The sequence below is a fragment of the Gambusia affinis genome, linkage group LG13 (genome assembly GCF_019740435.1).
Source record: "Gambusia affinis linkage group LG13, SWU_Gaff_1.0, whole genome shotgun sequence".
Classification (NCBI taxonomy): Eukaryota; Metazoa; Chordata; class Actinopteri; order Cyprinodontiformes; family Poeciliidae; genus Gambusia; species Gambusia affinis.
Genome location: NC_057880.1, coordinates 10,089,894 through 10,117,747, shown reverse-complemented (window position 1 = coordinate 10,117,747; position 27,854 = coordinate 10,089,894). Strand labels below are relative to the sequence as shown.

Genomic DNA, 27,854 nt, shown 5'->3' with positions numbered 1-27,854 from the left:
AATTAGAGCGTAAAGGTTTTCCATCTGCTGCTTGGACTGGTTATGAGCAAAATGAGTTCCGGAAAGCAAATGAGCTCATCTACTGGCCCCGTTTAACGCAGGAGGGACGTCTCCTGCGCAGTGGGAGGACATCACAGGAACCACTCCGCTGTCCTTTGTAACGGACTGTGTTTCCTTCACCACAAATGTATCGGCCAGGTGAGACACCTTCACAGATTTTTTTTACTAGTAATTAGGATATATTTTTTATGGATGTGGAAAAATCATTCTTCACAAAGTGCATGGGTAAGACATATTTGTATGTAGTAAATACTTATATATATCATATACTAGCTAACTTATATTCATTTTTACTTAGCTGAACTTTCAACTCCAATGTACTTGAATTAAAAGATTATTTTTCTAAATATCTTCCAATGTGATGCTTGAAGAATTAGTTGTTTTATCATGAATGTAATAAATAATGCAAGCCAACTTTCTGATAATAGAAATGTTTTAATGTTTTTATTATGGCCGGTTTCATAGATTTGAACTGTCCACTGCTTGTTATCTGAGGCTAGTTTACGGTACATGTGAACAAATGCACTTAGCTCCTGCACTGAATGGAAAATCATCATTCATATAATTAAATAACACGCTTTTTAAGCTAAAGGCATGATTCTGAATCGTATTGCTTCTGGTTTCCACGTGAACAGACAACAATTAAGAAAAAACACAGAAAAGAATACAAAATAAAAATTAAATTAAGCAAATGTGAATAGATACTTTGTTTTCTGACCTTTTCTCTACATTTAAGTTTTCATTAAATGTGAAAATGTCTACTTACTGGAGGATTTCTGCTGTTTTATTATTAAACCAGTATTTGGTCTTACCTGTCTGGTAGGGTGAATGTCAACAACAGTTTCTTTTGGCATTCTGCTGAACTGATCTGAGTATTGTTGTTCCTTGGTCACACTATGCAAAGTAACAAATCCTCATCCTAGCTCAATTTGAATCATGTGGTGAAAGTGCAGCCTGGTATAACCTCTCTCTTTGGTAATTCTAATCTACAATTAGTTTGCTAAACAGCGGTCACGCTCTAGATAACCAGCTCTTCTGGGTAAAGGCTGATTACTCTAAAACCCTGCGGCACAAGGGATCTTTTGACGTTCCTCTTACTTCTCTCTTCCTCAGGTTCTGGCTCGCAGACTGTCACCAGATTCCTGAGACGGTAAGCCTAGCGTCTCAGTTATACCGGGAGCTGATCTGCGTGCCGTACCTGGCCAAGTTTGTGGTGTTCGCAAAGATGAATGACACCGTGGAAGCCCGTCTGCGCTGCTTCTGCATGACGGATGACAAGGTGGACAAGACTCTAGAGCAACAGGAGAACTTCGAAGAAGTGGCGCGCAGCAAAGACATTGAGGTGAAGCCGACTTGCAAGTATTCCGAATAAAAATGAACGTTTGATGCAATTGGATGTGAGTTTTATCGAATTTAAATACACGTTGTTTCTACACTCAGGTTCTAGAAGGAAAGCCCATCTTTGTGGATTGTTACGGCAACCTTTCACCTCTCACCAAAAGTGGGCAGCAGCTGGTTTTTAATTTCTACTCTTTCAAGGAAAACAGACTTCCTTTCAACGTCAAGGTATAAAATGTTTCCCACTTATCATATCTTTTGTGTGCTTGAAGTTTTTTGGCATTCCCAAATTCCAACCATCTCCTCTAAAGTGACACCATAACACTTGACACTTGAAGTTCATTGCCATAAAAGCATTTCTGTGCAACATACGATGATGTAGTGCACTGACATAGCAAAACTGTTAGGACTTAGGTCATTAAATTGGTATCACAAATTGCATACATTTTATTTGGGTGGATTTTTAATCAGTTAAAAAGAAAAGTTGAAGGGTATACAAATATAATTCGTTCTTAAATGTACTTACTGAACTAAATGAGGTAAATTCTAACTTATTTGGATCAGTTTTCTGATCTAGTTTGACTTACACTGTACACTGTAAAATAATCAAATAAAAATACAAGCTGGTTTGTGATGAAGTCATGAAATGTTGCTAAACATAAAGTTTAAGGAACTCAGCTTGTTAGCTCATGCATTGATGCTGTTGCTAAACTAGCTGGTGCTGAATGTGAGCTTAAATTCTTGCTCCAACACAGAAAGTTTCTCAACCACAAGTCTCATGGACTATCATCAATACACTTATTGATGATAGAACTAGATTAGCATTAGCGTTCCTTGCCAGAATGTCCAGTTAATAATTGAAATGTTTAGACCGGGTCACTAAAACATTGTCTAAAATAGCTAATCTTCTTTAATGGTGGTGATTTCAACCATCTCTAATGATTTAATTTACAAAATAACATATCAAAGTCAAATGGAAATAATTGGCTAATATTAAATTCTTCCAAAATTGATTTTTACAGTACATCATCACTCTGTCTTTCTTCCATATTAAAATAAGCCAAAAGAAAAAGTATAATATGTTTCAGAAAAATGTAAAATTACTTTTGTGATCTAATTACAAACTTTTAACGGTTACCATCTACCAGCTAGAATTCCTTTTTATAGCGTATAAAATCAGGTGACAGCAGTTCTTTCTCGTCTTTTCATCCTCCACAGGTTCGAGATGTAGGCCAGGAGCCATGTGGCCGCCTCTCCTTCCTGAGAGAGCCCAAAACCACCAAAGGCCTTCCACAGACTGCCATATGCAATTTGAATATCACACTGCCAACCCACAAGAAGGTAGCATTACTATATTTGTACTTTTCATCCTGTTACACCATATCATATCATCTAAATGTAAATGATGTTCCCAGACAGAGAGCCTCTGAAGCTGAATTAGTCCAGACTCGACTGCCTGCCGCTTGTGTCTTTTTTTAATAGTGGAAAAGCCTGTGCCAGTCATAAGACCCCACAACGTACACACTGAAGCACACATGCACACCGTGCTTTCACCTGTTGCCTGGCTCAATGTGGGCAGTCCAAAAATAATGCAAAAAAACACCTGTATGTTTGTTGTGGCATTGGTGTATCACAATAAACTGTATTTATTTCTTTATTTTTTTGCTTTTGCTTTAATTGTTTTGCTGTTTGTTTCATTTGTTAACCCCATAGATTTTTTCTGATGCCTTTTGTTGTTTTTGCTGCTCCATTTTCATCCCCTGACTTTTATTTCTGCCTCCCGCCCACCACCCGCTCACTATAACTTCCCTGCTATCCATTGTGTCATCTCTCCTCTCCTCTCCCGCAATGCATCTTGGAATTACCACAGGACATGGAGTCTGACCCTGATGATGAGGTAAACATATTCTTCATCATCACATGAAACTGCTTCTTCTTGGTCATTCTTTATGTTGCCTTTGTTGCAGAATCTGGGGGGGAAGGGGAGTGTGCTGCAGATAGTTTGTCTCTGTGCAGTTACCCGAGTCTGTCAGATGCTGCTAACTGCATTTTTTTTTTTTTTTTTTTTTACATAGCAGTAACGTTCACAAAATAATCCTATGCACTGCATGAGTGAGAATGGCAATGGTTTTATTTAGCCAAGATTTTTTTTTTTTTTGTCTGCATCCCAAGCCCAGAGGACCAAAATGCTGTGCCACATCTCGGCTTGTTATTCATCCCCTTCTCCTCCCCATACACCTGCAAGTTGGCCCCATTATTCCGACTAACTGCTCCTCCTAGATATGATGTCATATCAGCTAAAAATAAAACCATAACTCTTGACATTTGTCCACTTATTTCAAATTTTGCTTAGGGCTGGTTTTATGTTTTTTGAGACTTTAGTATTCGATATTTAGTTAAAAATGACTATGAAAACTCTAAGCAACATCCTTAAAGGCTTAAACCAAAGAGTGCACTTTTCTGGTTTAAAATTTTGATCACGAAACGTTGCAGTGTGTTTGACAACAAAATATCCGTCAGGTGGCTGTGGAGAAATTAATCAACCAAACTCGTACATCTGGGTAATGTGGCAAAATCATGTAAATAAACACTTTGTTACCTGTAAAATCAAAATTTTGTATTTTATTTTTTGCTGTGGTGGCGCTGGGGGTTAGCACGCCCCACGTTTGGAGGCCTTAGTCCTCGACACGGACGTCTCGGGTTCGACTCCAAATCCCGACGACCTTTGCCGCATGTCTTCCCCCCTCTCTTTCCCCTCTTTCCTGTCTGCCTACTGTCGCAAAAATACGAGCCACTAGCGCCGCAAAAACTCTTCGGAGAAAAGAAAAAAAGCTTCTTTTTTTAAGCCAAAGAACATTTTGAAAATATTTTAAAATTTTTATGCAGTTTGGTCAATTTGTGTCCACTCCAATTAAAATGTAATACTTAAGACTAGAGTGTTTTGCCAAATTAATATTCTATTTTAACTGAACTGTTAAGACTGGCAGACTACAAAAAAGTTATGAAGCTACAGGAAAAGAATCTGCACAAGACTGCAGAACAACAATAAGCCTCAATGCGACAACCTGTATGAATAAAGGTTAAATAAAAATTAATAATAATTTCACTATAAATATCATGGCAAAGATTTAAAAATCACATAAACTGTTGGGGGAAAACAATTCAACATACTCTTTAAACGTAAAGTGGTATTATTTGTCAAACTTTGTAATTTTATCCATGGTTTTGACATTGTGGAAATCACAGTCGATAGATTATCAACATGTACTAATCTTTGACAGTCTAATATCAAAATACCTCACAATCTAGCATATGACAAGATTTATAATTAATTGGCCAAATAATTTGATTATTGGTATATATTTTTTTATTTTTATAGATCACTAGAATGTTTTACTGTTTGGTTTAATCAGATAAAGTCATACAAGTTCCTCATTTTAACAACAAACTGAGGGATCCCTTTTTAGATGAGAGTATTATGTTCATCTTCACAACCAATGTTTCATATTATCCACGGTAAATCTGCAGTACCTCCTTGTGTCATTACTAACCGTCTGTACAGCATTTCTAAACACAGGACTACAGTTCTACTTTGTGTGAAATTATTATTTCTAAGTTCCGTTCATTTAGTAGATGAGAACCAGATTTAATTTAATTTTATGTTAAAGCTCCTTTTGTTCTTTTTTTTGTTTGTTTCAGACTGAAAAGCCAGAACGACGTCATACCTTTGCATCCTTAGCTTTGCGTAAGCGCTACAGCTATTTGACTGACCCAGCTGCGAGTGAGTTTCCGATTTTTGCTTTATAGTAATTCTTATTTAGTTTAAGATGGATATTTAGTTGTAATTTTAATTAGTTGTATTGCCTGTAGTTTCTATAATTTGGTGAAAATGTCACTCAGAAGCCTATGTACAGAGAAAGATCTATATGACATGTTCTCACCTCCAAAACAAGTTCACTAATCATTTTTTTCACCACTCCACATATGCTCTTCTGTCATCCTCCATTCCTCAACTATTTGCATGGTTTTTGTGTGTTGAGCTTTGCTGACCAACCCCATGTTGGAAAAAAAAAAAAAAAAAAACGGTCTCTGTGTTTCAACTGTTTTGTCATTTTTACATTTGTGGAAGCACTGGAAACTGACATGTTTATCATTCAAACCTGTTTTCAGTCATGTTAAATAAAAATGTTCTGTTGAATTGTCATTGTTTTAGTAGCCATTGCATCTTTTATTGGCTTTATGATTGTGTGCGGCTGTGTATATTATTGTCAAACTGGTTGCACTTTACACCAATTTGATTCCCTTCATAGGGCAGATTTAGCAGAGTAAAAGTGTATCATATACATATTTTTTACTTCTTAAGTTTTAAAAAGACCACAAATGGCTTCTTAATTGTTGAAACTCAAAACTGACTTTGAAGCCAAAAGTGACAATTTATTGCAAGTAAAAATAGACACACGTCTCATTTGGTAAAGTGCAACTTCTTATTCAACAAATTGAAAATTAGTAAGATTAATTTTTTATGAGTAATATACACTTGTGGGGTCCTCTGGCATTGAAAATATAACATTTGAAAAGATCCACATTTTATTCTAAAAGACACTATTGCTTAGAGGCACACACTGCAGATTAACACATGAAAAGTCAATAGAATTGTAATTTTACATTTTTATCGTTTCATCTTGTAATCTGTATCATATGTCAAGCATTCTTATTCCTGCTCCATTCTGTATCATGTATAGTTTTCCATCAATTCATCATTACTTGGCATAAGAACCTTTCTCATATTGATTGTGTAAAATTTTGACTTTGTTGCTGTGTATTCAATCCCTTTTTTGACTGACTCAAATTTCTCTTTCTGGTTTTTGTTGTTTTTGTTCCATTATTTTATGTTAATTTTGTGTTAAATTTCTTATTGCTTTTCATTTAATTTTTTTTTATTTAAATTATTGTTAAAGAAACAACTGATCGAAGCCCGCCGAGAACACAGCCTTCTGGCTACCCTCACAAACCTGTCTTTACAACAAGATCTTATCAGGCGTGGTCGCCTGTTCCTGTCACCGGCCCTGGCCAAGCCAAGTCTGGGTTTGGCTCCCTCTCCAGCTCGTCATCAAACACGCCTTCTGCCTCTCCCTTAAAGTCTGTCTGGTCCATCAACTCTGCCTCTCCCATTAAGACCAACATCCCTGGATCACCTGCCTCCTCTGTCAAGTCAGTTAGTGACACAGCCTCTCCCATCCGATCCTACATATCCATTTCGTCTCCGATAAAAACCGTAATCCACCAATCCCAGTACCCTGTCCAGGTTACCCCCAGCCCCCTGGCTTCACCTGGTAAAAGTGCTTCTGATCCTTTGTCCATGAAAGGATTAGCAGCATTGACTTCTAGGACCCCTATAACGTCAACTGGAGGAGGAAGTCCTTACCTTGAGAGAACGTCAATGGGCCTGACCCCACCAACCTCTCCCAAATCTTCTCTCAGCATGTTCAGTTCTTCCCTGCCATATAAAACTATTTTGGGAAGTTCAGCTGGTACAACTCCATCCTCCTCACCTATAAAAACAGTCCCTGGTCTTACATCTGTGCGGTCCCTTGCAATGGATTCCACTGCTCCTGTAAGAAACCTATTCTCCTCCCTTTCATCACCTCTTAAATCCAGCAACTCTCCAAGTGCTGCCGCTCTGATTAATGGAACTGTATCACCTGCACAGTACCGCTCTTCATCACCAACATCTCATCTCGCCAGCAGCCTGCAAGAAAGAATACAAGCAACCACCAATGCCGCTACAACAAGTGTTAATGCGGCCTTTGATGAGGTTGAAAAGACATTCAATTCTTGCTCTGCAGGTTATGGCACCCTCAAGTCTTTGTCCTCATCTGCCTCCTCCTCATACCAGTCCATTAGGTCATCGGCTTCTGGTTCCCTCTATACCTCCCTAAGATCCCCTCCCAATGTCACCACTGCTGTAACTTCAAGTACTATGACTGTTCCAGTGTACTCTGTGATTAATGTGGTCCCAGAGTCCCAGTTGAAAAAGAGATCTGAGGTGCCCCCCTCAGTTGCTGTCCTTCTGTCACCAAGAAAAAGTATTCCTTCTGACATGAATGTTCAGTCCTCCTTTGTCAGAACCCTGTCCCCTGTCAAAGCACCCCTGTATTCTCCTGGCATCAAATCCAACGCAGCATCACCATTATCATCAAGCCAAGAAATTCTGAAGGATGTCGCTGAAATGAAAGAGGACTTGATTAGAATGTCAGCCATTTTGCAGACAGAACCAAACTCTACAGCCAGCAAAGGGTTTCAGTCCGGTTCTCCTAAAGAGGTTAAGATAGAGGATGAGGAGCCATATCGAATTGTGGAGAAAGTAAAGCAGGACTTGGTAAAAGTAAGTGAAATCCTGACTAAAGATTCCAGAAAGGATGGTAGAATTTCTCCTGCCAGAGGTTCATTGGATGACATACACTTCTCAAAAGTCCAAGTTGAACAGCCACCAAGCAACTGGAGTTACCCACCAAGATATGAGACAGTAGTTTCTCAAGCAAGATCAAAACCCATACCTGACAGAGATTTCAATCTGTCCAAAGTGGTTGACTACCTAGCCAATGACAATAGCTCTTTTTCCAAAATGCATGACACAAAACAGAAAGCAGATGAAGGAAAAAGAGAAGCAGAGGGTAAAGAGAAGCAGAAACGAGTTCTCAAACCAACTACAGCAGTTCAGGAGCATAAGCTCAAAATGCCTCCTACAACCATGCGATCTTCCCCTTCAGAAAAAGAATTAAGTAAAGTGACTGATGCACTTTTTGGTGGGGACACTGTGCTGGAATCCCCAGATGACATATTCCATGAACAAGATAAAAGTCCTCTCTCAGACAGTGGGTTTGAAACCAGGAGTGAGAGGACTCCATCAGCTCCTCAAAGTGCAGAAGGCACAGGTCCCAAGACTCCTTTTCAGGATATCCCAGTTCCACCAGTAATCACAGAGACTAGAACTGAAGTTGTGCATGTCATCAGAAGCTATGAGCCAGAGGATGATAATGGACAGCTTGCAATGGAAGATGTAGATTCTGTTAGAAACATTGATTCAGATTTCATAAAGCATCACACGCCCTCTCTATCAACTCCAGATCAGAATAAATGTCATTCAGTAAAATGTAGCCCTGATGAAGACCCAATGGGAAAGGGAATGAGGGTAAAAGAGGAAACTCACATCACGACCACCACTAGGATGGTGTACCACAAACCGCCTGGCAAAGACGCACCATCGGAGAGATGTGAGGAAACTATGTCGGTGCATGATATCATGAAGGCTTTTCAGTCAGGAAAGGACCCTTCCAGAGAGCTAGCTGGACTGTTTGAACACAAGTCTGGCAATGAGGAGGTTTCACAAAGATTTCTTGAGGACATCAACTCCAAACCCAAGGTTGAAAGAATAATTGAGGTTCACATAGAAAAGGGTAGTAAAGCAGAACCAACAGAAGTAATAATCAGAGAAACAAAAAACCATGCAGAGAAGGACATGTATTATTACCCAGGGAGTAGACAAGACGATGAGGAGCCTGAGGAGTCACTTCCAGTGTACCTTGAGTCCCCTAGAGTGAATACACCTCTTTCACAGGAAGAAGACAGTCGTCCTAGTTCTGCTCAGCTAGTGGCAGATGACTCCTATAAAACATTAAAGTTACTTAGCCAGCAATCTGTAGAGTTTCATGAAGATGAGTCATCAGAGCTTAGGGGAGAATCATACAACTTTGCTGAAAAAATGCTATTGTCTGAGAAATTTGATCAATCTCATTCAGACACTGAGGAGTATCTCAGAGATAGATCTCGGTACCACTCACCTGACAGAAGCACTCACGTAAAGGGTAGGTCACCTGGGCCTAGGACAGAGTATGTATTTAGGTCATCAAGAAATGTCTTTGACAAATCAGGACGAATGGCTAATGTGGATGATAACTTTGACAAACTGACACTTTTGCAGTATTCCTCAGAGCCTGGTAGCCCAAAACAGTCTGTTTGGATGCGTGTGCCAGATGAAATGCAGATTAAGGAAAGAGAACAGTCTGAATATGAGGACAGAGTGGATAGGACTGTTAAAGAAGCGGAGGAGAAACTTAGCGAGGTATCTCAGTTTTTTCGGGATAAAACAGAGCAACTAAATGATGAGCTGTCATCTCCAGAGAAGAAATCTCGCAGACCAGATTTCAGGGAATCACGATCTGGGCCCAGTTCAACTCAAAGTAGCCCAGAGAGGTCACAGTATAGGAGTGGGGGTAGTGGAGAGGAATGGAACAGAGAGAGGTTAAGAGACAGATTTGGCCCTAGTGATAGAAAATGTTCCAGTCTACCCAGCAGTCCTGAAAGAAGAGTATTGCTCCAGTTAAGTGATAATGACCCAAGAAAACAAGGAGTTGGAAAACTACAGGGAAATGCTGGTGATAGTCCAAAATCTTTTCAAATGTCTTCCTCCAAAGTTAGTGCAGTAAGGCTAAAATTTGAACAAGAGGCTCAGAGGCAAGATAGGGGATGTTCAGGGAGTCAAAATCAAAACCCTCCTATCAGAAAGCTCCAGGAAACTAGACTACCTGTGTATCAGATGTTTTCTGGGTCTTGTTCTCAAAAAGCACCTGACAGTCCAGAAAACCAAAGAAAATGCAAAGAGACCGAGTCAAATAAATCATCACCCAAGCATGAGACCAGTGGCAAAGATCAGGAAGAAAATAAGTTGTTCAAAACATGGGAGAGACAGGGGTATGGGCCTTGTAAACCTCAGTCCACAAAACTATCCAATTATTCAGCTCAGGATTCCACAAAAGATTGCAGTAGTGATTCCCAAAGACAAGAAACAACAAAAAAAATAATGTATACAGAATTTGTTGTCAGAGAAAGTCCAAATACCAATGATGGTCTAAAAAAAAACTCGGAATCGCAAATTCCTGTAAGAAAATCGTCTAATTTTTCAGAAAACCACAAATCCACCTCTTTAAAATTAGATGAACCAAGTGAAAGAGCAGGGCCTCATACACCTACTTTAGGTAGAAATCGGTTACACAGTAGCTCTGAATCCAATAGGTCTACTCGTGGATCATCCTTAGGGAAATCCACAGCCTCCTCAGAATGTAGCCAGTCAAATGTAGTATGTAATGGCGTTGATGATGATCAAGTACAGTACTTGGATCAAGCAACTCCTGTAGTTGTGACTGAGGGTTTCAAAGATATTAAACCATTGCCAGTGTATGTCAGCATCCAAGTAGGAAAGCAGTATGAGAAAGAAACAAGTTCAGGGCAGCTGGGAACATACAAAAAGATTGTGAGTCATGAGAGCAGGACAGTGCATGAAACGAGAGGCGCAGTTTACAGTGTCAAGCAAAAACAGTCTCCTTCTCCTCAAGGAAGTCCAGAAGATGACACTTTAGAACAGGTAACTTTCATGGATAGCTCTGGGAAAAGCCCTGTAACCCCTGAGACCCCAAGCTCAGAAGAGCTGAGCCTGACATCCCGAACACCAGACTCTGTGATAGGTTTTATGACCAACATGCCAAGCACTATCCCAGAGGAGTCTGACGAGGAAGATGGAAAGACCTTCATCTATAAAGAGCCCTTAAAATCAAAATCCAAGCCAGCCTCTCCAGAGAATCAAAGTAAAAAGCAGGAAGGAGAAAGAGGGAAGTCAAAGGAAAAAAGAGTTGCTTACATAGAGTTTCCACCCCCTCCTCCATTAGAGGCCGAACAGTGCAGTGCTGAGAAAAGGTCTGCATGTACTTCCTCTGAAACAGAGACAGAGATGATGGAGGTAAATCTGCAAGAAGAACATGATAGACACCTTTTAGCCGAGCCTATCATTCGAGTCCAGCCTCCTTCTCCTATCCCCCCAGGGGCTGATAACAGTGACTCTAGTGATGATGAGTCTGTCTTCCATCCTGTTCCTGTCAAAAAGTACACCTTCAAAATGAAAGAAGAAGGAGATAAGCGTCAAAAACACAAAAAGTCAGAGAAAAATGGAACTAAAGAATCTGGGGTTAATGGTGGAAAGGGAGAGGATGCTGATTTGGAACAAAATGGAAACGACCAGTCCATCACCGACTGTTCAATAGCAACAACTGCTGAGTTCTCCCATGACACAGATGCTACTGAGATTGACTCTTTAGATGGCTATGATCTTCAGGATGAAGATGATGGACTAAGTGAAGATCCTAAAACATCAAGTTTGTCCAATGATGGGAAAGCTACTGACCGTTCATTTAATCAGTCCACGCTTGAAGTGATAGAAGAGGAGAAATGTGAGGAAGGAGGTGACAATGGAAAGACTAAAAGTGGCCCATCTGGAGCCAAAGCTAGTGGAGAAAAAAAAGACTATACCCTTGAAGGAAGACATCCGGATAGGAAGGGCTTTGGGGAGAACTATTTTGGATACCAAATTCAAGATGAGCTGAATTCAACCTTTAAAACTGTTGCTACCAAAGGTCTGGACTTTGACCCGTGGTCAACAAAAGGGGTTGATAATGAAGGGCTTTTTGATTCTAAAGCAAAAGAAGAGGACCCCAAACCTTACAGTTTATCGGCTGAAGAAAAATCACAGGCCACAACACCTGACACAACCCCTGCTCGAACACCAACTGATGAGAGCACACCGACTAGTGAGCCTAACCCCTTCCCTTTCCATGAAGGGAAGATGTTTGAGATGACACGCAGTGGTGCTATTGACATGAGCAAGCGGGACTTTGTTGAAGAGAGGCTTCAGTTTTTCCAGATTGGTGAGCATTCCTCTGACCCTATAACAGGGGAAAAAGGGAGAGGGGGAAAGATCCTGGGGGTACCTTCCTCTCAGTCAAAAACTGGGGAGAGGTCCACATTAGATGGAAAGATGACGGTTGTAGATACTACCTTAGACAGCAGCACTAGACCAACAACACCAGCAACAACTGCAGCGAAATACAACCCTGCACAGCCTGGCAGTGACATAGGTTGTGCTGTTACTGATATTCCTGCCTGTGAAGCTATAGCTGAGACTGCCTCTTCATGCACAATCACAGCCTCTAAGGTTGATTCCAAATTACGAACTCCTATTAAAATGGGCATAGCTGCCTCTATAACTGTGAAAAAAGACTCAGGGGATCTCACAGACTGCAAAGCTGAGTTGTCAGAGGGTCAGGTGGTGCCAGAATACATTAGTATAAAGGGTCAGTGTTCAGAGAAACAGTCTAGCAGTCATTCTGAGCTTAGAAAAGAAAACAAAGACTACCCATCTGAAAACTGCAACAACAATAATAACCTGGAATCCTCCAGTGTTCAGGCCAACTATATTCAGTGTGGCAGTTTAGTGTTTAATTTGCAGTCCTCCTCTGAGCCCACCTTACAGAAAGCTAGCAGGATAGAAACTCTGTGCTGTAAAGATAAGAACGAGAGAGTAGAAGTGCCTAGCAGTAGTCACGTTCAAGAGCAGAAGACCGAAACAGTTAAAGAGAGTGAGGCAAAGCAGCCCAGGTCGAGGCTTCCAGTCAAAGCATCAGGCTGGTCATTTCACACACAAGGAACTGCCATTGGGAAGCAGAAACCCAAACAAGTAGTAGCAGGTGAGGTCAGGAAAAGAGGAGCGCCAGTGATTGCCAAAGTAGAGCCTAGATCAAGGATACCAGTCAAAGACGTTAAAAAGAGTAGTCCTGCTGCTTCAGCTAGCTTACCTGTCTCAGTTCGTATTACCTCACATCCAGTAAAGACACTGAATAGAGGGAGAGCAGCCATACAACTCCCAACAAGGCAACCACAGAAGGATAGGCATCAGTTTAGCAGTGTCACCAGTGAGGGAGCTTCTAGACAGAACAGGCAAGATAACCCTAGTGAACTTTGTAAGCGCACCATTGAATACTTTAAAGACATTAGCGGGGAGACGCTAAAGTTGGTGGACCGCCTGTCAGACGAGGAGAAAAAGACGCAAACAGAGCAGTCGGAGGAAGACAGCACCTCCCGAAGCACCTCTCTGTCGGACGCCTCCCAGCCTTCCCAGCCCTCCCAACCCTCCCGCTCATCCAGGTCTGGTAGAGGTTCGAGGGCTGAGGCCGGGGCCTCGTCCGTAAGGGCAAAGGTGGCGACGACGGACAGGGGTTCCGGCAGTGAGAGGAGCAGAAGGAGTAGGCGGACTGGTGGGAAGGAGGGCAGTCAGGGACTCACAGGGTCTCGAACGCCTCCCATCGCGGAGATCAAGCCTAGTTTGTAAAACTTTCACACTATGTTTAAAATACATCTATATATTTAAATTTTTCACTTTTAGTTGCATGACTTTTTTGTGATCATTTATGGATTGACTGGAATGCCTGTGGCGTGTTTACATATCCTCGTCAAAGCAGTAGCTGTCATTTAAATTCCTTTTTTTTGTCATTAATGTACTGTGCTGTCAGTGTTACAAATTTTTCTGTCCTCCCCTCCCCTCTTTCAACCTTGTTAAGCATAAACCCGTGGGGCTAAGCATGCCAGTAAAAGTGTCAGATCACTGGCACAACCAGTCCCATGTTTGACAAACTCCCTGGTCTACCTGTCTATTTGTCTGTGCAGGGTGGTTACTGACTTATTGTGGTAGTTTGTAGTAGAACTTCTTATGCAATTGTCGCCGAGACTAACAAGTGTTTGCAAAAAAAAATATTAAAAAAATAACTGTCTATGCATGGTCACATTTTTAGATTATAGATTTGTAGACCTATAAGCCTTTCATTATATTTTGTTTTGTGTAGTTGTCATGACAGTTGCTGCCTGCTTAGAGCATACATACCACAAACAGTCACAGAGCACCACTTACCTTATTGACACATCTAAGTCATAATGTCTAGTAGAAAATATCTTTTTCTTGCCATCTTGAGCTTGAATGTGTTGATGTGATAAATATGGTTGGTAATTTTGACAAACACTTGGCTTTAGTTAAGTAGTTTAACACATTTTGAAAACTTTCTAAATTTTATAACAGACCTATGCAAAAAAAAAACAAAAACAAAAAAAACAAGTGGCCAGAAAAGGAAATTATGTCATGTTTTTCTCACACATTAGTGAAAACTCAGGAAGAATATGTATTATTGTAATGTATTGTTATTCTTTTATCATCTTCAGGTCCCCAAAGTCCTTGTGAGCGAACAGACTTGCGCATGGCTATCGTTGCAGATCACCTGGGGCTCAGCTGGACAGGTGAGAAACTTGCTGTAAACATTTAAAATAAAAGTTGAAAATCACTTACTGTGCATTTATATTGCTAGTCTAATTTAAAAAGTGAAACTCTTTTACTATGCAGATTCATTATATAAACACATACATGAAGCATTTGTTTCTGTTGTATTAATATTAGGAACAGCTAATGAAAACTCAAATTTCTGTTTCTCGGGAGTTTGGAATATTACATTAAACATAAATCTTATCAACAGTGTAGTCCATTTTTTATGCTTAGCTCTGGTAAGATATTTTTAATATTGTCCAGGAGTGGCTTCCCATTAGGGATGCCACAGCTGCAGCTTATGTCATGTATACAGCAGTGTGTGAACAGCCAGCCTCTTTATCACTGACTTCTCCTGGCCTATCGTCTTTATGGAAAGAGTTATTAACTGTCTGCTGGACAGCTGTCGACTCAGTAGTCTTTTTTGTGATTGTGTTGGTAATAACATAACATAAATGTATTAAAAATACTTTTTAATTGGTCATATGTAACATTCAGATTGTCAGAGGAGCTGCATTTTGAACCATAGTCAGCTACGTTAACATGAATTATTAGCTAAAACGTATCACTCTGTGTGTAATGCATCTTCACACAATATTAGGTTATCCTTTTCTATTCACTGAAATAAATGAACTTTTCCATAATAATTTAATTTGGTCAGTTACATTCACACCTCCTCTACTTAGTTTCCCTAAAGAAATTCCTCTTTCCTTTCTTTCACAAACTGTTTTTTGCTGCCATCTTCAGGTTATCTGAAGCCAGACAACTGCATTATTTTAAATCAATGCACCTTTTAACTAAATCGCAATGTCTACAATATACTCAGTTATTGGTTGACCTCGAGACATGTTACTTGGTGCTCATTTTAAAACTAACGTGGCTTTTCCAGCGTCTACGCTACTTACACACACCTAATTAATAATAGAAGCCTAGCAGGAAGTTAGTGCTCTTATATTGCTTTGACAAGTGGACGTATGCAAAATGTGGAAGAGGCAAAAATACCTATGAATATAAAACAGATATTTTATCCATTTTAAATATTTTATTTTCACAACTAACATCAGAGTCTCTTTCTCTAATCACAGAGCTGGCTCGAGAGATGAACTTCACAGTGGACGAGATCAACCACATCAGACTTGAGAACCCTAACTCTCTGACAGCACAGAGCTTCATGCTACTTAAGAAATGGGTCAGTCGTGAAGGGAAAAATGCCACAAGTAAGTCTACTTTTATATATGAAAACATTACTTTCTTCTACAGTCAGGATCGGAAACTGATTTATCATTTTTACAAATACTTGTATTTAAAAGAAAGTTATCTATTTCCCTGCTGTTCTCCTTTCTATCTCATTTCGTATCTTCTCTAAAATATAGTATAGATTATACTGTAACTGATAACATACAGATTACTAAGTGGTTTACTTTTGCTGATGTTTATTTTTCATGAATATATTATGGTTTTTGTTTAAGTCATTAAAAAACAGAGTTGTGGTTTCTTTTCTTCTTTTTTTTTCCCTCCACAGCGGATGCCTTATCTGAAGTGCTGACCAAAGTCAATCGGATGGATATTGTGACTTTGCTGGAGGGCCCAATATTCGACTATGGTAACATTTCAGGCACGAGATGTTTTGCCGATGATAACGCTGTTTTCCGGGATCAGGCTGATGGTAAAGTTTAGCTCTACTAGCTGACCTCTTACCTCTCCCTGCTACCTTTTCTTTTGTACAAATGCAAATATCTAAAGTAGATATTATTACACTAAGATTTGTACTTTGGACAACTGGGTCCCGCTGTTTCCCAAATGCTTTGTTGATTTCTGCAATTACACAGCATATTTGCCTTTGAAATAAGTGTAATAAACAAAGCTTAACATTATCTTTTACTTTTAAATGTATATTTCAACTTTTTTAATGATTCTTCAACTTATTCTAGGATCTGTGTTTATTTAAATTGAGATATTCTTGTTCCGTTCAATAAGGATCAAGAAGGTGAATCCAGTTGTCCCAAATAATCATTTTTACTGATAGAACCCTTTTATAAATGCATGCTTACTCTAAACTGCTTTAGATGTTGCTGATTTTTGTCCAAGTAGAAATTAACTTTATAGAGTCTGCCTTTCTCCCTCTATTGTGCCTTGTAGAGGTATTCATTTCTGTTAAACTTCTCATTTTGTTACATTACAACCACAATGATATTTATGGGGATTTATTGTGATAGACCAACACTAATTGTGCCTAATTATGAAGTGAAAGGGGGAATATGAATGATTTGCAATTCTTTTAAAATAAAAATCTCAAGTGTGCTGAGCACTTGAATTCAGTCTCGACTCTCCTGAACAAAATTCAGTGCAGCCAATTGCCTTTAGGAGCCTAAATGAAGTAACGTAGAGTAACTTCAGAGATCCATGGCTTATATCAAAGAATCACCTCCATAGATCCGGTTCATGCAACAAAGTGGCAAAAAGAAAGCCATTACTGACCAAAACTGCTGGTGGCAGCATCATGCCTTATGGATGCTTTTCTTCAGCACGCACAACAAGGCTGGTCAAATTTTATGTGATGATTGATGGAGCTAAATTAATGGCAATCCTCAGAGAAAATGGTTAGAAGGGACAAAAGACTCGAGACTTGGGCTGAGCATCACCTTTTGGCACGACCTGTGTGTGTGTGTGTGTTAGAATGGCTTAGTCAAAGATTAGACCTAAATCCAATTGAGCACCTGTGGCAGGATTTGCAGATGCTCTCTGTCTAAGAAGAAAAAGGGGTAAAAACAATTCATGAAAAGCTGGCTAAGACATAACTTCAACATACTCACAGCTGTAAATTCAGCCAACACTTTCATTTGTGAAATGTGTTGAAAACCATGTATTAATGGCCTTTCTCTTCACAACTAGGAACAACTTTAATTTGGTAAATCAAAGAAAATGTGTGGAGGTTTGTGTTGTAACATGTGAAAAAGTTAAAGGGGAGTGAATACTTTTACAAGGCACAGTTTTTAGTTTCTCCTAGTCATCCTCCAGTTCCTCTGAGCCTTCTTTGCATAGATGAGAGAAATTCTTCCTCCTTGAAACCAGACTGCCTCCTCCTGCATTCCCGTCACCTCCCCGCAGTACTACGAGTCGCTGATATGCTCTTAACTATTTAAGAGTCATCCACATATGCCTGCTACTGAATCCAACATCATGCATCTTTTCTGTTGCACAATCATTATTTCACAGCACTTTGTGTCTCCCTCCTCCCTCTTTCTTCAATTCCTCTTTTGTTTTGCCCTGTATGTCCTCTGCTATTTTATTTCTTCGTAGTGTGTATCATTATACCCTTAACTCCTAGAGGCACTGAAACGGCTTATATCCTGCAGACACCGAGTCCATATTTCCCTACACCGACACCAACTCCTCCACCCACTCCCCTCACACCTTCTGCGGCAGCTGCCTTCCGTCCTTTATCACCACGCCGCTCTCCGAGTTATGAGTCGTCCATTTCGCTCAAAGACTTGGCGCCTCCTTCACAGTTGGAGCTACCACAGTCTGACTGCCCCCACTCTCATTTCTTGCATCCCGTTCCTCAGTGGCCCTCTTCTGATCCATGCGAATTTTCCTTCTTGCCCCAAGTTTCCTCTCCAATCCCCCTGATCACCTCACCTTTACCTTCATCCCCTGCACCTTTTTTCCCATCAGGCTTTCCAGTCTTATCCATCCCAACTTCTCCCACATCAGTCCCAGCCTCCCCTACTCCTAACACATCCTGCCCTGTCGCTTTAGAAGCAAACATAGCCTCCCTCACTTTATCTGAATGGTCTTCTGAGTTGTCCTCTCAAACCACATCTTCCTTAAAACCAGACCCCAGTCCTACAACCCCTACCTCCATATTTTCTTCTCATGACACCAACCTATCTCAGTCCTTTACCACCCTAGCAGCATCTGCCAGTGACTCTGCAAGCAAAGAGTCTCTAGTTGCCCAACAGTACTCTTCATCTCGGCCTGCCTCCCCTCTCTCCGTATGCACCCTTCCTCCAATTTCTCCCTCCGGGTCCCGTTGCCCCAGCCCTTCCCCTTCTTCTCCTCCTTTGCGCTCCCTCTCTCCTTGTCCTGTTTGCCAGTGCAAATGTTTGACCTCAGTCAACCCGCCACCCGCTCGAACCCGCTCAGATCCTTCTAAAATGGAGCTTTTTATTTAGCTCACTCTGGGTTGATCCCTCTTTCCCTCTGTCCAATCCTTCCTTCCTCACATCTCTCATCTGTCATCTGTGTCATGTGAGCATGTAACACAACACCCTGGCAAATAATGTGATCTTACACTTACCACTACCCACGCTATGATTCATGTAACCTTAGGGTGCAGCTTTATCATCTTATTTCTCTGAAACTGTAACAGTCTGAAAATCAGAGACTCTGTCACTCTATATTTGTGATAGTTTTTTAAGATGTGCATATTTGTTTCTGTTTCTATTGAGCAAATCCATGGTTCTCAAACTCTAGCACAAGAATCACTTGTGATAAAAGACCTGCTTTCATAGATGCTTATTACAAATTCTGATATTAACTATGTAGAATTAGATTTGTCTTATATGTCAGAGCAGGAAATGACTTTACACCTGAGTTCTGAGCATTCTGGAAGTAATTGTGACTTCTCATTTCAACGTTGAACTCAAGTTTGTTGACTTGTTCAGCACTTTTGTCTGCTTCTGTTGTTTCCAAAGTGCTCAGTCACATGGAATTTCGTTTTGTTTTTTTTTTTGTAACTATCATCAGTAATGTAATCTGATACCAATGTATTGCACTCTATCTTATGTGTTCAAACAGTTTACACATTGATATTTTACAGTGCTATGTTAAACCATCAGAAGTGCTAATATATAAGTAATACAGGCATGTTTCAATATATTCTACATATGAGGCAGCTATATGAGATACAAAACCTCTTAGTGAGGCTTGACATTCCAAGAGAGAATAATGACGTAAGAGGCACCGTTTTTTTTACTGGGAGTTCAGAACATCAGATTTTCCAGAACAAAGAGAACGTTCCGAGTTTTGCATGGTGAAAATGAACATGCTAACGTAAGCAATGGAGTGAACTGAGAACAAGTGCCTGTTCAATACTTATGCTGCGTTATATTTACTTCTATCATTGGAACTTGGCTCTGGGAAAGGCACCGAATCTCAGTTAATATTTCTGTTCCTAGTTTGGAATCCAGTGAATTCTGCTGATTAGCAAATTATGTTGCATATCAGTAGGGGTTTCCTAATTTAAATGCTAAGTGACCTTGCTAACAACTCTTCGAAATATGTGCTAATAAGCATGCCTTGCTCTGCATTACGTTCTTTCAAACACTGATCTCTTGGCAAATAAGTTAGAAGACAAATAAGGTTTGCTAATTTATAAGCGAAGTGACTAGGCTAATAATTATTAGCAGTAGAAGCTAATGACAATTTATTTCTTTGCATTTTGTTGTTTCAATCACTGTAGAAACATGTCATCCTAAAGGGAAAAAAATACCATCAAAAGTGCAAAACTATTATGAATGGCTTTCATATTCTATTCAGACATAGGACATTGGAATGTGGTGGGGTAAAAATGCACAACTAACTATACAAACATGCATTATTGAATCACATCCCTTAACTATTTGAACAGTCACATTGTGCCAGTTTGCCTAAGACCCAAAAAAACCTGATCAAAGTCATGTTATGGCACCATTTTAAATTGTCAATCCTATTGAGCTTAAAACAACTTAGTATTTAATGAGGTGGTACTTTGTTATGAGAAGTTTGAGAACCAGTGGAGTAAATACTTTACACACACATACTTTGCAAGAAACAGTTGATAAAATAACATTTGTAATGCTTTAATTGATAACATTTACACTTTCATTACTGAATGTATTTTTTACATTGATTTGCCATTCTGTATTTTTATACCATATTACATCTCGGCTAGTGTTTGGTTGGATACTGGCTTTGCACTTGAGTCTCTATGTCATTGTCCACGTCACATGGTTTTTGGATTGGGTTTTGTGTTTTTGTCTGTCTGCTTGTGTCGTGTTCTGCTGTGGCATGCTTCTGTTGGTGTCTGTACATTTGTCATCCTGTCGCCTACAGATTATCAGAGCATTCTAGCCGAGCTGCAGTCCCCTGCCGCTCTGCAGCCCACCCTCCACTTCCTGGAGCCTGAACTCCCTGTCACCCCCAACCCTTCCCTTGCCCAGCATCAGCATCTCCATTACCCCAAACCAGAAAACTCTTGCAATCAGCCTCAGTTTGCGGATTGGAGTCCAGTTGTTGATCCTTGTAGTAAAGAACCAGACAGCCCACCTAAGAGTCCCCCCAGGCCCTGTGAGCTTGCCCTGCCTGCCCCAACCTTTGATTTTCCTGACCCGCTTCCTCCTAAGGTCAGAAAGCCCCACATTGCTTTGAACGACCAGCTTCTTTTGAGTGAAGAGGAGGACAGACCTTTTCAAGAAATGGAGCCCACCCTCAAGCCCAGATCCCAGTCCTTTCCGACAATGTGCGAACTGGACATCGAGATGGCGTTCTCTACCTCTTCTCCTTCGCTGTCATCCATGTCAACGATAACCCCATCGTCCCCTGATAGATCATGCATAGGTATGTGGTTGGGAAACACCTCAGATGGAGCACAAGAGGATATAGGTCAGACAGGCGGTCAAGTGGAAGTGAAAGAAGAAATTGAGAAAGTGGGTGAGAATGTTACGGCGCAGTTGGTAGAGAGGAACGGATTAGTAGAGAAGTTGGTAGAACAGGAATTAATTAAAAATGTGGAAAGAAAGTGTGAGATGGTTGCAAAAGACAGGTCTCAGTTGGTGGAGGAAGGGATAATTTTGCTGAAACCAAAGCGGTCCACAGAGCAGGATAAAGATTATGTTAATGAGCAATACGATGACGTTCGAGATGGGAGAAGAACAGCAGCATGTGAGGAGGAGAAGGCTGAAGATGAAGGCAATGTCTTAATGGAGCATCTTAGTCTAACAGATAAAGTAGTCAAAGAGGCTGTTGGTCAATCACTGGATGTTGGGGAAAGAGTACAAGTGAAGGAAAAAATGGAAGATCCTGAGTCAGAACTGCAGTCTAAAGATCGACAAGACATCTGTGACACATTAGAAGGGGCAACAGAACGCCAGACTTTGTCTGACCTTTCCCCTCAAGCTTGGGTTGAAGCGCTTGAGCAACTGCAGCCCTATAAGTCTGGATCCAATGAGAAAGAAGAGAAACAGAGAGGCAGAGAAATTCCAGAGGAGGCATTAGGATCTCTGTTGGAAGAGGTGAATAAAGAAGGCTCAGAGGAGAAAGAGGAGGAGGAGGACAAAAAGGTGACTCAATCCAGGAATCAGGAGACACTTGAAGAGGTTGAACACGCAGAAAAAAACATATGTTCACTTTCAGGATGGCACAGCGACTCATCCAGTGTCAATGTTGAGCCGCCAACTCCGGGCCGCAGTGTCAGCTCAGACTTACTCGACAAGCAGGAAAGGTACAAGTGTAACCCAACAGAATAGACCCAACTTAATAGAGGAATAAAAATACCCACTGACTTTTTTAAATGAAAATTTTGTTTGTTTTTATTTTTTACCCCACAGTCAGGAAAACTCTAGTGAGTCTATCACCTCCTCATCTAGAGCTGAATCAGGGAGGTCCAGACCTAACGGTGATAACTCGAAACACTCACCTCAGGACGCCTCATCAGACTCATCTAACGGCAGAAAAGACGGTTCGCCAGTGTCGGAGAAAAAAGTGCAGGTGATGTTACAGTAAATAATATTTGTTTTACTAATCATGCAATAGGATTGTAATAAAAAAAAAATTCTTCACCTTATGGAAGTTGGTTGTGGCTTTCAGCTAACTAAAATTAGGATTCTAAGAAAAATAAAATACAACATAAAACCAGCAAAATGTGATTTTCAACCATAGATGTTATAGTACAGGATTGTTATGGGATAATATGTGATGGATAGCTGGAAGCCAAAATGAACAGAAATAAATGCTTGAAATATACCACCCTGCGTTTAATGGCACTATTTATGAGTTTGAGAATTACTGAAATAATTCATAACTTGAGATGCTCCTTTATACTCGGTTTTCTTGTTCAATACAGAACCCAGTAAGAGCTCAGTAAGGAAACCAACAAAATGTTTCAAATGACAAATTTGTGTATTTGTTGTGTAATCTTTTGACCCGTTCCTCCACATCAGGTTAGTGTAGATTCTGGTTCAGAGGAAGAACAGACTGTAACCACCAGAATCTACAGGCGGCGTCTCATTATAAAGGTACCCTGAAAGCCTGGAGTACAGGCTCGGTGGGCTTTGGTTTGGTTTAGTTTATAGTTCACCTCCTCATTCTGGTGTGCGCTCTGTAGCTTTGGTCTCTGTCCCGATAGGTTTTCTCCATGTTTGTGTGTCTGTGTTTTTAAAGCAGAAACATTTGAGTACATGTGTCATTGGTTGTGTTAATGGCAGTTTATGACTGAGGACTAACCCGAGGCATTCTCGTTTTCTGAGGTTTTCTTCTAGCGTGGTGTTGGTGATGGATTATTTCACTTCTTTTTGTAGTATGAGCTGAAATGGAATTATTTGCTAACCGCGAACACTTACAGGGAGAAGAAGCAAAAAACATCCCAGGCGAGTCTGTGACAGAGGAGCACTACATGGACCACGATGGTAACCTCATCAGTAGAAAAGTAATGTACAACGTTCATTTGGACGTATCATTTATCTCTCTAAATCAGGAGAGAGAATCTGTTTTTCTTTTTAGAAGGAAACAGGAAACAGCAGATTATTTGTCCCATTGCCTTTCTGCCTTGAGCAGGTGATCAGGAAGGTAATTCGGCGAGTCTCAACTCCCACTCCAGAAAACCAAGGAGGTGACAGGTGGCACAGTGACCTTCACCACAGTCCCACTCAGCAGGATTATGGGTCAGAGGTTGGCACAAAGATAACCCTTTAATTATTCTTCCTGAAGGGTTAATCTACATAGGTGTATGGATTTCTGAGGTCATAATCTCGGGGAATCTAACTGCTGATTAAAAGGTTGGCTTAAAGCTGCACTGAGCACAAACAGCTTTTAACACTATTAAGGCACACATTTAATTGGCTCTAAATGGCTAAATGAATTTTTTTCATTAGTAAGATCTATTTTTACTTTTTCTGGTAACATACATGTAGAATCACAGGTTTAAAGATGTTGCACAAAATTGAAATTATCATCCATTTAAGGCAGCGGCTTCCTGTTTTTGAAATTGTGACAAAAAAAGTCCCCTTTTGTGTGAGAAAACGTCTAAGAATTAAAAATAGTTTAAAAATTTTTTTTCTCAAACTTGTGAGAATTACAAGTTAATAAAAAAGATTTCTAAAAATACAGGTGCTCAGGTCTGTTTGTGTGCAGCTTTAAGGTAAACAAGAATCAGTTCTGTTTTATCGGGTTTTTCTTCAGTTCTGCAGGGTCATTCTTGTTAATTGCATTAATATTACTGTCCTCATTGTTTCAACTCACGGGGATAAAATGCTTTTATTTGATATGCGGCCTTGCATGCTGGATATGAATACAACAGACAATGCGAACCACTTTGCTCCTCACTGTGTGTGTTTTTGCTGTTTTCTTCTAGCCTGACCAGTTAATAATGATACGAGTGCTGTGACTTTGTTGTTTCTAACCCTGCTCATAATATGTTATTTTTCCTTCCAGGTACATAGCTGGTGTGGTGTGGTCAAAATTGTTTATTTTCTATAACACAGCTATAACTAACCCTTGCTTTGGATGAAAGCACCATAAAACCAAACCATTTAGGTTGAGGCCTTCGTGTGCTGCTGTGTGTGGTGTTTATCTATCTAGCTTGAGGTTTCACATTGATGTTGAGGTTGCATGCTGTTAAAGGGACGGAGACATTTTAATTAAAGAAATTTCTGTGTGTTTGTGTTTTTCAGCCGGGGGATGGAGCGAGGAAATGCAGACGATCAGGAGACAAAAAGCACCTCTAGTAGGGATGGGTTTGGTTTAGCAGGTACATTAAAATACAGTCTACCAGTAAATGCTTTTTTTTTCTTTTTTTTTTTTACAAACTTATATAATCTCATAACATATCCAACTTATACCTCTATTATAGAATCCTTTCCCTTTCATATTTTACTGTAAATAGGTCGGCACGGAATAACAGGAACCACAAATAAACAGTTACTTAAACTTTGGACATCACGGTTTATGACATCACTAAAATAGACTAAATTTGCATTAATATTGTTATCACTGGTTAGGATGCGTGTTGTGAAAAACATCAGATGCCTATTTAATTGAATTTTATTTTCTTTAGCAGAAGTTGAGGCTTTAGCAGTTTCTCGTCAAACAGTAGATATGCGTAGTCAGTTTCCATCCCAAGGAAGCTGCTTGGCAATCAGCCACATACTGAGCAGACCAGCTGAGCTGTTCAATTACAAAAAGTTATCAAAACGTTATTTTTAGATGAAGTTATATGCTTACAGTGCCTTGTAAGCTTTAGTTGCATAACATTAGTACCACAAACTTCAACGCATTTAACTAGGATTTTTTTTGGGCTAGAAAAACATAAAGTAGTGCACAATTTTGAAGTGGAAGGAAAATGTTACACGCCCTTGAGTCTTTTATTTTAGCAAAATAGTTGCAGCTGCAAGTCTTTTGGGATACGTCACTATCAGCTTTGCATGTCCGGAAACTGACATTTTTGTCTATCCTTCTATAAAAAATAGATCAGTAGGAGAAAAATCAGTGATCACCACTTTTCATTTCTTGCCAGCGATTCTCAGTTAGTTTTAAGTCTAGACTTAAAACTAACTGAGAAACTAAAACTAACTAACTACTTTAGCCATTCTAAAGTATGCTGAACATGCTGTACTGTAACTGTAGTCACGCACAGTCACTGTACTATGACTTTTAGATTTCAAAAGCACATTATTCAAGGGAATGAGGTGGTAACCTCACTATTTCATTCAGATGTGTGCCCCTGCATTCAGCTCCATCCATCTTCCTTTAAACTCTTTTGTTTGGCTTGTACCACGCTACAGAAAATTGGATCCATCAAATGATGCATAGAAATATAAACAATTTTGCACATCAGACATGAATATATAATTTATCATTTTAAGCAGCCCTTGGGAGATTGGAAAAAGAAAGAAAGCTAATTTAATCACATACAGTACTTGCTGTGTTCCACTGTACTCGGTGTAAAAGGCTGACTGGTCTGAGCCTGCTTATCCCCCTAGCCACTTTTCTGCCCTGCTAAGGGAGCGTGAATAGGAGCCAGTTACAAAGAAAACAGGGCTTATTGATAGCACACACCTCAGCATTGCATCGCGTTGCTGATACCCCTGCGTGCCTGTTTTTGTCCACCAAATCCCCAACTCAGAACAGCCTCGTAGCATCCGAAAAGAGTTTGTTATCCCACCGGCCAGACTGTTAATCCCAGCTGCTGCTCACCCTTATGTTTGCTGGGAATCATTCCATCTGTGGACATGTCGCTTCAAAACAGAATGGCGCTGCTGTGAAATCAGAAAGACAGTTTCTATAGTAACAAGGGTCATGGTAGCAACTACGTGTCAAGATTTACCGTTTTATAATTATATCACGTGTGCAGCAGTACCACTCCATGCACCTTCCAATTAAATCCCATGCAGTGCCTTGCTGAAGTTGATCTTTTTCCACATTTTGTCTCATTGCAAAAACAAACTATACTGAATTTTGCTATGGAATTTGTATGTTAAATTTTGTGTTGGTTTACTACATAATATGAAATATCCAGAAGTTTGTGGTCTAAGATGACTGCTTATGTCTTCTAGTAATTGTATGTAAATATTTTTTCTTGAATACATTTGTGCATTTGAGATGATCATATCAGCTGTAACATTTCACAAACTATTTTGTCTTGCAGGCTTACAGGAACTACATTAGATGTAACCTGGGATCAAGCGCTCAAACCATTTTGGGAGCTCCATCCATTGTGAGGGATTAAAATAAAGGTCCAGTCTGCAGAATTTCTGCATCAAACAAATGATGTTTATCCCGTAAGAGGAGCCACACCTTCTCAGATTTACGCATGAGCATGAAAAACTCACTTTTGGTCACCATGAGGACCAGGAAGTTCCTTTCTCTGTTTTTTTTTGGTGGGGGAGAGGACTGCGGTGGACCAGTAGACAGTGATTCTGCTTCCTGTTTTGTGTGAAACAGTCTGTGCCGTGGATCCACTGGTGGTGCGAGAACCTTCTTGAGGAGCATCATTTGCTGTGGAAACAATTATAATAATAATCTAAAAGACTGCAAAGGCACAACTGTGACCAAAGATGGCGCATATGCTCAAGGAACGGATAAAGCGAATATGGTATCACAAAAGTAACCTACAAAACACTTCTGACCCGACTACAACACTCGCCTTATAGTTTTTTCTTGATTCATTACTGTCAGGATGTAAATTCTTTGGGGATTTTTTTTGTTTGTTTTTGCTCCTTTTTAAAACTTAAACTAACAAAAGAGCTTTTTTCTGTATAGAAAATGACTATGTGTATACTTCTGAAATAAAGGGCGAGTTAGTACTAAGAGTGCACTGAGGAGATGGATCTTTTCAAGTGCTTTCATAATCTACAGAAGCAGTTCCACTTTCAAAGATCTGACTGTAACTTCACAGGTTCTTGTATATTTAATTATTAGAGCAGGTTTAATGTTTGTACACACAAAAAAGCTGGTTTGATTTTAATAGGGGGTTTCCAGAAACTTTCTGTTCCCATCTTGGGAACTGATCTAATCCTGCAACAACAAAAAAAAGAAAAAGAAAAGAAGCAGCCTTTCAGAGTAACTCATATTTTCATGCATGCAGTTCACCTTATTTTAGGTACAATTTTTACAAGTTTGCAAACACTGTATTTAAGTGATAAAACCCTTTATCTCTGTACACCTAAAGCCCTGAAACTTGTCACCAGTTTTATATTTTGGACTGGCAAAGGATGCCATTGACGTGTTTTTAATGCTGGGGGTTGGGATGAAAAAAAAACAAAGAAAAAAAACACATATAGCTTGTTGAGAATGTGATGTCTTGTCTGTCTGTGTTGAAAAACCGAAAGAGGGCCGGCTTCCGCTTAGAGGACAAGGTGACCTGAATGTAAATGCTTGTAGGCTGGTTCACTGTAATATTCAACTCGTTCTTTGTGTATTGGCGATAAGGTGTTGGAGTCTGTTAGACTGTAATCATTTTAGCTGAGTGTCGATTTGGTTTTCTAACAGCTGGTGTGGTGTTAAAGAA

The 27,854-nt window shown here is 40.0% G+C and overlaps 1 protein-coding gene across 1 annotated transcript in view; it reads left to right on the top strand.

Annotated features, from left to right (window-relative positions):
• Nucleotides 1-27,607, top strand: part of LOC122842130 (ankyrin-3-like) — a 90,229-nt gene extending 62,622 nt beyond the window's left edge. The window contains exons 35-51 of the mRNA XM_044135728.1: nucleotides 102-198; nucleotides 1,174-1,402; nucleotides 1,501-1,626; nucleotides 2,617-2,739; nucleotides 3,269-3,295; nucleotides 5,098-5,179; nucleotides 6,357-13,604; nucleotides 14,494-14,568; nucleotides 15,676-15,807; nucleotides 16,113-16,256; nucleotides 20,687-22,073; nucleotides 22,180-22,339; nucleotides 22,792-22,866; nucleotides 23,193-23,276; nucleotides 23,405-23,511; nucleotides 24,520-24,596; nucleotides 26,493-27,607. Coding sequence (XP_043991663.1) covers nucleotides 102-198; nucleotides 1,174-1,402; nucleotides 1,501-1,626; nucleotides 2,617-2,739; nucleotides 3,269-3,295; nucleotides 5,098-5,179; nucleotides 6,357-13,604; nucleotides 14,494-14,568; nucleotides 15,676-15,807; nucleotides 16,113-16,256; nucleotides 20,687-22,073; nucleotides 22,180-22,339; nucleotides 22,792-22,866; nucleotides 23,193-23,276; nucleotides 23,405-23,511; nucleotides 24,520-24,596; nucleotides 26,493-26,512 — 10,193 coding nt within the window. The 3' untranslated portion in view covers nucleotides 26,513-27,607. The remainder of the gene's footprint in view (nucleotides 1-101; nucleotides 199-1,173; nucleotides 1,403-1,500; nucleotides 1,627-2,616; nucleotides 2,740-3,268; nucleotides 3,296-5,097; nucleotides 5,180-6,356; nucleotides 13,605-14,493; nucleotides 14,569-15,675; nucleotides 15,808-16,112; nucleotides 16,257-20,686; nucleotides 22,074-22,179; nucleotides 22,340-22,791; nucleotides 22,867-23,192; nucleotides 23,277-23,404; nucleotides 23,512-24,519; nucleotides 24,597-26,492) is intronic.
• The last annotated feature ends 247 nt before the right edge of the window (nucleotides 27,608-27,854 follow it).